This window comes from Xyrauchen texanus, chromosome 49 (genome assembly GCF_025860055.1).
Source record: "Xyrauchen texanus isolate HMW12.3.18 chromosome 49, RBS_HiC_50CHRs, whole genome shotgun sequence".
NCBI lineage: Eukaryota > Metazoa > Chordata > Actinopteri > Cypriniformes > Catostomidae > Xyrauchen > Xyrauchen texanus.
The window spans coordinates 25,750,478-25,763,060 of record NC_068324.1 but is presented as its reverse complement, the minus strand read 5'-3'; the positions used below and the strand labels follow the sequence as shown (position 1 = coordinate 25,763,060).

The window sequence follows — 12,583 nt, the reverse complement described above, 5'->3', positions numbered from 1 at the left end:
TCTAACTACACTACAAAAGAGCAAGATAGCTTAAAATAGCTTTCTTAACACAACGTGGTGAAAAAAAGCTGTTTTTGCCACTTCTTAAAAACTAAGAAGTTTTAAACCCAAACTTTGCTAATCCGTTGGGTTATGCTTATGTGGGTTCGAAACAAAAACTTCAGTTTACTCCTTTAGTTTACTTGCTGTTTATCAACCACATTTTAAAAAGTGAATGTCAATATTTAAATCAAAGCAAATTCCAACAGAGTTTATGACTTAACTTCTGTCTATTACGGAAAGTTATCTAACTACACTACAAAAGAGCAAGATAGCTTAAAATAGCTTTCTTAACACAACGTGGTGAAAAAAAGCTGTTTTTGACACTTCTTAAAAACTAAGAAGTTTTAAACCCAAACTTTGCTAATCCGTTGGGTTATGCTTATGTGGGTTCGAAACAAAACCTTGTTGATGCACTACTTCAGTTTACTCCTTTAGTTTACTTGCTGTTTATCAACCACATGTTAAAAAGTGAATGTCAATATTTAAATCAAAGCAAATTCCAACAGAGTTTATGCCTTAAATTCTGTCTATTAAGGAAAGTTATCTAACTACACTACAAAAGAGCAAGATAGCTTAAAATAGCTTTCTTAACACAACGTGGTGCAGGTTTTTTTTTTTTTTGGCAATTTTCTAGTTGGTAATAAACATTTAAACAGTTATCCATTGTATTTGATGTTGTAGGGTACTACAAAAAAGAAATATATTACGGAAAAGTAGGTGATATGTTAGCTTTTAGCTACAGCTTAGCGATTATTCCTATTTCTCCCACAATGCATTCCATGACGTCACATGAGGTAATCGCTGACTGTTGGACGACAGAAGAAAGCCCGCGGCCCGCCTTACAATTGAGGGAGAGTGAGACGAGGAGTAGCTAACTAGTGAAAGAGTGACAGTGACAGATTTATAAGTAAGTAGATAGATAGATAGATAGATAGATAGATAGATAGATAGATAGATAGATAGATAGATAGATAGATAGATAGATAGATAGATAGATAGATAGAATAGCATAGATAGAATAACATAGATAGTGAGAGATAGCATAGCATAACAGATAGCTTAGAGATAGATAAAGAGTAGATCATAAATAACGTTAGTCAAAATGGTTTATTACTGTGTTTGTGGTGGGTGCAAGAACTCCAGCAAAACTGGACATAGGGTCCATTCCTTCCACAAGGACAAAGGGATCTTCCGAAGCTGGGTGCAGTTTGTGAAGATTAGGCGGGCAGATTTTTCAGCTAGCTCTGTCACCGCCTACTCGTGAATATGCAGCGCGCATTTCAAAGAGGAGGATTACCACTCAGGGGATGCTAAAATGGTCTCACTTGGATTAAAGAGTGAGAGGAGTGCTAAATTACTTCCTACCGCCGTGCCGTCTGTGAACGCAAACCTCTCTGCTTGCCCCGTCCCGAGGTCGAGAGACACCGTCTGCCGCAAGCGAGAAATTGCCACGGTAAGCATCATGCTAACGTTAATGTTTACAAGCTGCGTGTTAGCTAGCTCTGTGTGTATTTTGTATACCGTGTTCCCTTTGACACAGCCTCCACTAACTTACAAGCACGATCACTCTGACATTAGAAGAGCATATTTCGTGATTCACGAATAAAAATTAGAATAATAACAAAATTGCCCTGACGTAAAAGTCCATATCATCATGAAAGCTTTATGGCTGTGCCATAGGTTATTGTTTCCACTGGGAAACTAACGTTAGTTGTAGCACACACGTCCCATTTTATTGATGGACTTATGAAATGACTGGGAATATTTACTTATCTTCTTGGAATTTCAAAGATGATAAGTAAATAATTCTCAGTACTTCCAAGTTGAAAATAAATGATTAAATGTTTCCATGTACTCCTGCAATGTGCTTGTACACCCAATGTGCTTGCAAATCACTGTTCTAAGTATTCATAGTATACCCACCTCTTATTTCACCACTACACCCATTTGCATTTTGCTGACCCTTTTTCATATTTGTTTTCGCAAGATGTTGACAGACGCCTCACAGCAGGAGACTGTGGACAGTGTAGACACTGTGGAGAGTGTCGATACTGGGGATCAGCCCTTGCCCTCCTCCACTTCTGACGCTGGGACACAGTGTTCTTTGAAGCCCCCGATGGTCTCACGGTAAAACTTGGGTATTTTAAGGGGTAGTTATTAGATATAGTCTCTAAAACATTGCCAGTATCTATGCAATCAGAACATTTCCATACACATTGATTAAATTAATACATAGCCTACACCAAAAAACATACCAGTTTAGATTTGCCATGATTGTCTCATGTTTGGGTATGTTTACTGCCTCTCCACAGCTGTGCAGGTTAACCTGAAGCCCAAGATGGTCAGCGTGGGCACACAGACATCATTCGGCACACAAACCTCCACTCCCCTTGCTAGTCCTGAACAGACAGAAGAAGATGATGATAATGCCTCTGTCATCAGTGACTTATCGTGGGTGCCCGAAGAGCCGATGCATGAGGAGCCACCTTACACGTGTGACCCCCATCACAAGTGAGATAGTTTAAAACCAACATAGACCATTTTGAATGCTCATTTTTGTGTACTGTAGCTTTGGTAGTTTGAATGCCCCCCCCAACAACAATTTTTTTGTTCTTGTAGTGGCATTGACAAATTCATTGTTTGCCAAGAGGAGCTGATGGGCCTTTTTGTCATCTGTCCGGCCTGTTGTGAGAGGTCAGATAGTAGCATCATGCAGCAGGAAGGAACTTTTCTTAAGATCAAGCAGGTAAGGTTTTGTTTACGCAGCAGGCCATCTGATTAGAAAATCAGAATATCTAATTACAATCTGATAGCTCTGACTGTCTTGCCAGTTAATTTAATTTACAATGTATGTACCAGGCTGGCTTTAGTCTATTGGTTTGTGATGGCATCATATTTGAGTGTTATACTGTATTGTATATACTGTCATGTGTGTTTCATTGAAAACATGAAACCTTTGACCAGTAATGTACAGTACCTAATCTATATTGAATCCGGATATACTGTTGATTACACTTTTTTTTTTTTCTTCTTCTTTTTTTTTTTTTTTACATATCTAGGTCTGTGCATCATGTGGCTACCACCGTTTCTGGCAAAACCAGCCAATGCTCCACAGGAACATGCCGACCTGCAACCTCCTGTTAAGCAGGGCCATTCATTTCACTGGATGTTTGGCCACCCAGACATTAAGAATGTTGACTCTGTTTGGCCTGCAGTGCATCAGTGCGAGCAGTTACTTTCGCCATCAGCGCCGCTACACCATCCCTGTAATCGTTCAGGCCTGGCAAAACGATCAAGCGAAGAATTTTAGTGACCTACGGGCAATGGATGGCGGGCTAGTTCTTGCTGGTGACTGCCGGTAAACCAGTGTGAGAGCTCATAGACCAGTTGCACATTTTGAATTTTTTATTTGTTATCATGTAGGGTGGCTTTAGTTGGCATTTGCAGATGACATGGTGGATTGTCTTTACAGACCTTGGTTATTAAAAACTTGAAACCTAATTCAAATTTGTAATTAATTCCAGGTCAGATTCTCCTGGGCACTGCGCAAAGTATGGATCCTACTCTCTGATCGAGGACAGAGTGAACAAGGTGGTGGATGTTCAGCTTGTTCAGGTAAACCTGATGTTATTAGACAAAGAAATGAACTCTGCAATTTAGTAAACTGATTGTATATTAATATAACATCTTTCCACTAGTACAACGATGCTTAGAGCTTTGTGTATTGCCTAACTAGAGTACAGTGTATCGTAATGCTTGGACCAGCAACGCGTCGGTTCATTCACGCCTCCTTCAACAACACCAGCATTTTACACTTACACTGTTATGTCATGTTGCAGAGCTCAGAGGTCCCCAACAGCTCATGGTGTGAGCTTGAAGGGCTCAAGCGCAGTGTTGGCCTGCTGAGGGGAAAGGACCTGCATTTAGCAACGCTGATCACGGACCGCCATCGCCAGGTATTTACAATAAAAATGCAGTATAGAATGTAAACGTCTGAATTGCACTGAAGCTGGATGTTTGTGGTTTGCTGATACACGGAGGGCCACACAGGTCAATCATCCACAAAAGTTTGTTTATTTCTCCTTAGGTTGCCAAATGGGTGAGAGAGGAGCTGAGCCCTGAAGGGACACGGCATTATTTTGATGTGTGGCACATTGCCAAAAGTATGTATCCATTGTTGGAACCTTGAAGCAGTTTTTGTTAGTGCATATCAATTAATACCATTTGTTCTAAAACAGGTCTGGGGAAGGCATTGGATGCAGCTTCAAAAGAGTGTGACCAACTACAGCTGTGGAGGCCTGCTATAGTGAATCACCTCTATTGGACTGCAGCCTCAACCCCAGACGGCAACCCAGCTGTCATGGAGGCTAAATGGAAAAGTTTAGTCAACCACATCCAGGACATCCATGACCATGACACCCCTGCTTTCTCCAGTTGTGCCCATGGCCCTCTAGACGGGGATCAGCGCAACAAAGAGTGGCTGGACCCAGGTACAGTACACACAGCATGTGGTATTATGTACGCTCTACAGTTTTGTTGTATTTGCTGTCTGAGTGCTTTAACATGTGACCTATGATGATTAAATATTTTTTTCATTCCCTGGCAATCTCATAACATTCTGTTTACTGTTTATGTTTGCTATAATTCATATGCAGGACCATTTCATGTGTTTCCATTAAAAAAAGAATTTTTGTCTGAATCTATCTTGTCTATTTATACGTTTTCCATCTGTGTGTCTGTCTGCCTCCCTGTCTTGGTCTTTGCAGGCTCATTGGCAGCAGTAAAGTTGGAGAACATAATCACGAGGACTGCCTTACTGAAAGATGTTCGACAGCTGTCTCCACAGCATCAGACATTCTCCCTTGAGGCTTACCACTCCCTCATCTTGCACTTCGCACCCAAGCACACAGGGTTTTCATACGTTGGGATGTATAGCAGGTCAGTGCTATCCAAGGAATAATACAGCCAATTATTATGCCTTTTATAGTAATAATAGTACCTATTATCATGCCTATTGTAGTAAAAAAAAATCTCAAATGTGTTATTTTGTAGGCTTCTCTTGGCGGCGCTGCATTACAATCACAATGCCAACCGCGAGACAGCACGGAAAAGTGATGGGACGGAGAAGTACTGCGTGCAGTATCCGCGCTTCAGAAAAGGTGCCCATGTGGTGCGTCCCATCAAAGAGGCAGCCTCATACAGTAAGCAGTGTCATGCAGTTCTATCATATTTTGAGATGGCTCACGAGACATCTGTGATCAGTGGCAATGATCTTTATTCAGTATTATTATTATTATATCTGCAGGTTATGCAACATCATTGATGAAGGCCCTTCAGGAAAGCTACACCCATTCACCTGCAGCTCTTCGAGAGGTTAGCGCTAATTTGTCCTCCGATGCACCCGCCACCATCGCTAAATCCTTCGAACAGGTTCCTAAGGAGGAGGCCATCAGCCTCTTCCTAGCCCGGCAGTCACGCTACAAGAGAACCTAAATTCACATTATTATTATTATTTTTTTCCACAGACAAGTCCAATGGTTTAGTTGTAAATATTTATTTTAGTTGTTATTTATCTTCTTTCCTTCTGTCCCTGTCATCTCATTTGGTGGTGGTTTCCTGTATTCTGCATGTTTTGTGTGTTGTTGCTTTGGTTTTACTTTGCACTAAATCATTACTTTTTTTCGTCTTTGTAAGTGGCATTAATTGTCGCTGTACCCCATTCAAGGGGTCCTGCATGCTGCTCCTCTGTCTGTTATTTGCATGAAATTTTTTTTATGTAATTCAAAATAATTTACCAATCATTTTACCTATGCCTTGTCAACCTCTGTGTGCGGTGTTGTCTGGGTTCACTGTGTGTCAGCTTGATATGCTTTTGCATGTATCACTGCATATGCATTCATGAAAGAGTGTGTGTGAGTGTGAGTGACTGTGTGTGACTGTGTGAGTAAGTGAGTGTGAGTGAGTGCGAGAACCATCAGTTGACCCTCAGGTAAGACCACACTTTTGCAGGCAAAAGAAACAATGTGCAAAGGTTTCAGGTCTAGCCCTTCATCAGTGGGCTTTTTTTATATAGATTTGTTTACTTGCAGCCTGTGTCTTTGTTCAGTAATCCTTGTCCTTGTTCAGTAAATGTTTAGTAACCCTTACAAGCAATGCCAATAAACTGTTTTTTCTTATTAAAATTCATGTGTTCTGTGTACTTTATAACATTTTAAGGGCAATTGGGCGATCACAACAGAATAAACAATTATTTTTATTCATTCTCATCCAAACGAGGCCATTGAAAGCCCTGATAGGTTTGGTCACCACTTTGGAAGTTTTGTTTGATGGTTGAAACCACACAAGAGGGTAGAGGCTTCCTTATACTCCTCCCTAAAACTCCATAAGCCCAGCGTATAGCCTGCCTGTACGCAGTGTACCGGTATTGCCTAGGAATAAGTAGGAAAGATTCTTAAGTTTTAAACTCTGTAAGTAGGTTGGAAACGTGATTTGAAGCCTGTCTCTTATGCATGCTTGTGCATGCAACACATCTCCTGTCACCTATTGCTGTTGTTCAAAGGACTCAGTGTAAAAACATTGGTAAAGTAAACATAAACCATGAACATACTCGTGCGTGCTGGCTTGAAGGGGACCATGATCCTGTCTGAAGTGTGAATATGCTATTTGTAGCACAAACGGATTCAGGCAGCATGCCTCAAATCCAGGATGCTGCGTTAGGCACGTTACATCTGCTGGCCGCGGGGTGAGATCCTCGACCAGCGACCAAAACGCGCTCACCTCCCTACAACACAAGCTCTCCACCACAGTTTCCATGGGACGACACCGCCCACATAGACACCTGCCAAACACAGCGACACAGACGCTTACTACTCACTCACTCCGTCTCCCGGTAAGCCTGACGGTGTCAATGACAATCAATCACGAGGAAAACTAGTTGGCACTATCAACAATAATCACACTGACGATGCCTACTCCGCGTCGGCTACGGCGAAACAACATTTTCACCGGAGAAAGAGGTAAAAGCTTAGAAATAAAGCATAAAAGTTATGGTATGCACTGCTGTTCATAGACTACTAGCTCCAGCGGTCATTGCTGCGTTTCTAAATGATAGCAACTCACCAGGACACTACACCAACTCTCCATTCATTCTCCTCTGACCATGCATTTATTTGTCTTTGACGGCCATCTGCTCTCGGTATGTCCTCATTCGCCCTCTCACGTCTAAACGGTTCGAAATTGTATGGCTGTGGGCCATCATAAATGTTAACTGTGGGTCTTGCCACCTCTTCCTCATCCCAGTTAGACGCCATAGTAGTCAGTGCTAGTCTGCTAGAATTAGTTCAAGTAGCTGAGAACGGCTGAGGCTACATTCCACCGCGTCTACCTCATGTGACGTCATCGCCGAATCGCGTAAAAAATAACCGTTTCTAACCAAAAACTACAAAAACTGGACTTTAACACCATTTTTGAGACATTTCTAACTTTATATACATATCTTGACTGCTTTATCTACCCATTAATCGACAGTGGTGTTTAACCTGCACCATGGGCTTTAACATGATGTGGTTGCCGAGTGGTTAAGGAGATGGACTGCTAATCTATTGTGCTATGCTTATGGGTTCGAAACAAAACCTTGTTGATGCACTACTTCAGTTTACTTGCTGTTTATCAGCAGCATGTCAGAGTGGTTAGCAAGAAAATTATCTAAAAACGAAGGAGTGGTTAAGCCGAAATTTTGCTAATCCATTGGGCTATGCTAATCCATGTGGGTTTGAAACCAATCTTGGTTGATACACTCATTTATTGTCTGCAAGCTACATTTTGAAAAGATCAAATCAATATTTTAAATCAAAGCTAATTCATCAGAGTTTATGTCTTACCTGCAATCTATTATATAGATAGACACTATAGATAGGAAAGCTATCTAATTACACTTTAAAATAGCATGGAAATCTTCTAAACATGACAAGGTGGCTGAATTGTTCAGATGATTGACTGTTAATCCATTCTGCACTGCACGTGTGGATTCAAAACCATCCTTGTTGACAAACTCCTTTGGTGTCTGCAAGTAACATGTGGAAAAGATAATGCAAATCAAAGCTAATTCTATCACTGTTTATGCTTAGTTTTCAATCTATTCAGAAAATCGAAATAACTAAACCACAAAATAGCAAAATGCTACCCTAAACATGACAAAGTTTCTGAGTGGTTAAGAGGAAGAACTCTTAATCAAATGTTCTCTGCACTTATGTGTTTTAAACCCATTCTCATTGATGCACTCCTTCAGTGTTTGATAGTAACCAGTAGAAAATATTGTGTCAATAATTTAATCAAAGCTAATTCCATAAGAATTTATATTTAATCTTCAGTCTATTCAGAAAATCTAAGTACAACACAAAAGTGCTGTAAGATCTGAGGAGCTCAGAATCAGAAGAAGAGTAAGAGAAATTATACAGAAAGGCTCCCGAAATTCCTCAACGTCATAAATGAATATCTTGTCCCCGCTGACACCCTGAATTCTACCAAAACTGGGGATGAAAAGGCATGACAAATTCCATAAAAGGGGTTCTGTTGAGTGTCTTCCAGAACAAAAGAACAATTTTAACCCTCTCAGCTGAAGGAACAACCTTCCCCCAAAACCCCATTCAGAACTAAACCAGTCATTGTCCTTCAATATAACCAATTTGCTACACAAAATAAACTAATAAGAGAGCACGAGACATTTTCTGTGGAAGTATGACCATCACATGCTAAAACTCATCCAAGACTAGAGAGATTGAACAGACTCTCACTGGATCTGAACTTTTGGAAACTCTTTAGCCAGACCAAAACTAGAACATCACATGATGCCTAAATGTGGTTAGAATCATAGAATGCAATATTCTGACCTTGTGCATACAAATGCTCAATTTTACAAAGTATAATAATGTATATTCAAATGTTAATGTAATTTTATGCTTTACTTTCAATCTATTCAGAAAAGCTCTTTAACTACACTACAAAATAGCAAGATACTAAGCTAAAAATGATGAGTTTGCCAAGTTGTTAAGATGATGGAATGCTAATCCATTGTGCGCTGCAAGTGTGGGTTTGAATCCCATCGTTGTCAAGGTGTCACTTTGTTCTCTTACAGCAACCTATTGAAAAAATTATGTCAGTTTTTATGATCAACATTTTTTTATCGATTCATACATATAACGAGGAAAGCAAAACATATATACACAGAATCAACATTTAACCTCCACTATTACACCTCCTCCTCCCCAATCCCAAACCTCATCAAACAACCCTGTGGTCACATATAAGTATACACAAAATAAATAAATAATAATCACACACATTTAAAACTATGCTTCTCTCTCCACTGCCCCTCCCATTGAGCCCTCCAAAACCACCAAATAGCTGCACCATTTCCCACTTAACGAATCCAAGGTCCCCACCTTTCTACATGACACTTCCTCGAAAGCCACCACCCTCCCCATCTCCGTGCATAACTCTTAAAATGAGGGCGCTCTAACTGACATCCATCCCCTTAAAACGATTTATCTCCCAATCATAACACTGGTTAGGATCAGAGTATTTGAGTGGAGCAGAGTGGGAGCGGACTGAGGAGTGGAATGGCATGATTTTGCCTGGAGCGAGGAGTGGGTTTTTAAAAAATTGGAGTGTCACTGTTATCTCTCACTCCAAGAGCGCTCCACTAATGCTCTATCACGGGCAAAACACCTGTTAAAGGACCGTAATACAATAATTCACTACGTGTTAAGCAATGTTAAACATTATTTGTATGAAGGAAATATTACATTTCTGATATGACCACAAAGAATGTAATAAAAAAATATTCATTTAAAATCTAGCAGCACTACGCACTGAGCAGAACTACGCACTGTCCCTTTAAGAATCCACTACCACCACCAACTAAAATGGCTGCTCGTTAAGAGTACCAGGTGTCATCAATAAAGGCAATCTATAAAGGTAACCAGGAAGCTGATTGTTGAGGTCAAAAAAAGAAACAAGATAGATCTGAGACTGGAGTGAGCTGAAGTTTTGGTGTGCAAAGCTGTGAACGGCGAAAGAAGGTTTGCTGCATTGTACTGTGATGTGGATAAGGAACGTGATTTGAGAAGGTGGGAGACAACAAAGGGACTCATTTGACAAGTGCTCCTCACCAGAGAGTGAGGCTTGGATTTTTCGTCATCGTTGTATACACTTCTTGAGTGAAAGTGGAGTGGCACGAGTTCATTTTATCTTCAAGTGCCGAAGAGCTCCATGGTCAAGGTGTGACGGTAAACATTTAAGGTCAAAAGTAGAAGCGCCTGGTGTGTCCTTGATTCTTCTGACCTAAATTTATTCCTGTTTGTCAGACTCTCACTCTGCGTCCTGTAGTATTGCCAACAGTCGCCGTTCAGGTACACTGCAAACACTTCATGACCCAGCGTGCACATTTCACAAACACTCCTACTGCCTTAAACTCTCTCACACACATACACACACTTGAATTATTGTTCTGTTATTATTGTAATTGTAATTATTGTTATTTGTTCTGTTGGGATTTATGTATTTAATTATTTCTGGTATTTTGTTTGAGTATTTGACTACTTGCCTTTTGTTTACTGCTTTCTTTATTTAAATACACTTGTGCTTTGATACACAATTTTGTTATTGTTTTATTGCATGTTATTGGTGGCTTTTAGAGCTATCTGGGGATATAAATGTATTTATTTTGACAGGCCTAAACCTGTCTGGCACCCGAATTTTGTCATTTTAAAATGAATTTAAATTTAGTACAGGGTTACAAAAAAGTTGAGTCTTGGTGTGAGGTTAACTAAGAGGGTAACATGCTACCTGAAGGCGGGGTCGCTGCCAGTTGTTCCTGGATTTTTCTGTGTGCTGACCAGGTGCGATCACCAAGTGACGGAGAAATTGTGCTCTGCACATTTCGCTTGCCTGGTGCAACATGACTCCAGCCTGTCTCACCTGCCACAGGTATTAGCATTGTCCATCATCTTGTAATCCCACGCTAAGACATGCTGTTTGAAAAGTGAACATTGAGTTTCTTGTTTTTTTTTTTTCTCCTTTAACTTATGAGTGTACACTTAAGTACATATTCTATGCGCTATTGTGGACATTGGACGGCATTAATTTTGTGTATCAGTGGTTTATATATGTGTACTGATTTATTCTTTGGCAAGTAAAACTTGTCTGGCGCCCAAACAATTTGACAAGTCAGTTATTCATTTTTTGAATTCATTTGGGACCGCCACCGTTACAACTTGAAGTTTTCACACTCACTATTATTTAGTTAAGCTTGCGGTAAAGTTTGACTTAACTACATGCTTGTGTCTTTTTTTTTTTTTTTTTTTTTGGTTTTAATTAATACCTCTGTTTTGTCAGAATTGAGTAGAAGGAAATTTCTGGCCATCCAATCTTTTATTTCATTGATACACACTGCTATTTTCGAGAATTGTGAAATCTCATCAGGTTTTGAAGAAATATAAAACTTATTCCACGATTCCTGATAATATCTCTCAGGGGAAGCATATACAAGGAGAAAAGCAGAGGCCCTAAAACCGATCCCTGTGGCACTCCATATTTTACTTTTATTTGGTTTGACAATTCCTCATTTACATGTGGTAGCGGTCTGCTAAATATGACCTAAACCATGCTAATGCAACCACAAATGCCAACATAATTCTCTATCCTATTCAAGAGAATGTCGTGATCTATCGTGTAGAATGCAGTACTTTGATCTAAAAGCACTAGAAGAGAAATGCAGCCACGATCAGATGATAAGAGCAAGTCATTTGTAACTCTGATAAATGCAGTCTCTGTACTGTGATGAGGCCTAAATCCTGCCTGAAATTCTTCGTATACTATTTCTTTGTAGAAATGAACATATTTGGAAGGATACTACCTTTTTTTTTTTTTTTTTAAATGCATTTGGCAGACTCCTTTTATCCAAAGCAACTTACAGAGCACTTATTACAGGGATAATTCCCCCAGAGCAACCTGGAGTTAAGTGCCTTGCTCAAGGACACAATGGTGGTGGCTATGGGGCTCAAACCAGCATCCTTCTGATTACCAGTTATGTGCTTAGACCACTACACCACCACCACCCCAAATTTGAATTCAGTCTATAATTAGCCAGTTCTCCAGGATCAAGTTGTGGCTTCTTAACCCTCTGGGGTCTGAGGGTGTTTTGGGCCTTGGAGAAGTTTTGACATGCCTTGACATTTGTGCTTTTTTCAGTCGCTTAAAAACACATTAATGGCTAAAGTCTGATAACACTGTATTCCGCAAAAACTGGGCTAAATGATATGTGAGCAACGTGTGTGTACATTTACATTTATTCATTTGGCAGACGCTTTTATCCAAAGCGACTTACAAAAGAGGAAGAACATCAGCGAATCATCTTAGGGAGACAGCGGTACAAAAAGTGCCATATGAACGAACTGAACGAGCAGTTGTGTGGCATGTACAGAGAGGAAGGGTCTTATCTTCCTGATATTGTAGAGTGTAAATAGGTTTGTAGTTTTATAGA

At 40.1% G+C, this 12,583-nt stretch overlaps 1 protein-coding gene across 5 annotated transcripts in view; it reads left to right on the top strand.

The window, feature by feature from the left end:
- Positions 1-6,210, top strand: part of LOC127640069 (uncharacterized) — a 220,216-nt gene extending 214,006 nt beyond the window's left edge. Inside the window, exons 1-12 of one of the 5 annotated variants that reach the window (XM_052122454.1) lie at positions 1,081-1,495; positions 2,030-2,169; positions 2,355-2,553; positions 2,662-2,788; positions 3,102-3,400; positions 3,567-3,657; positions 3,882-3,998; positions 4,130-4,205; positions 4,281-4,532; positions 4,809-4,980; positions 5,095-5,243; positions 5,348-6,210. In XM_052122454.1, the coding sequence (XP_051978414.1) occupies positions 2,381-2,553; positions 2,662-2,788; positions 3,102-3,400; positions 3,567-3,657; positions 3,882-3,998; positions 4,130-4,205; positions 4,281-4,532; positions 4,809-4,980; positions 5,095-5,243; positions 5,348-5,535 (1,644 nt within the window). In that variant the 5' untranslated portion in view covers positions 1,081-1,495; positions 2,030-2,169; positions 2,355-2,380 and the 3' untranslated portion in view covers positions 5,536-6,210. Of the gene's footprint in view, positions 1-1,080; positions 1,496-2,014; positions 2,170-2,197; positions 2,554-2,661; positions 2,789-3,101; positions 3,401-3,566; positions 3,658-3,881; positions 3,999-4,129; positions 4,206-4,280; positions 4,533-4,808; positions 4,981-5,094; positions 5,244-5,347 lie in introns of those variants that run through there. The other 4 variants (XM_052122455.1, XM_052122452.1, XM_052122456.1 and 1 more) reach the window with 4 other exon arrangements.
- Positions 6,211-12,583: the final 6,373 nt, after the last annotated feature.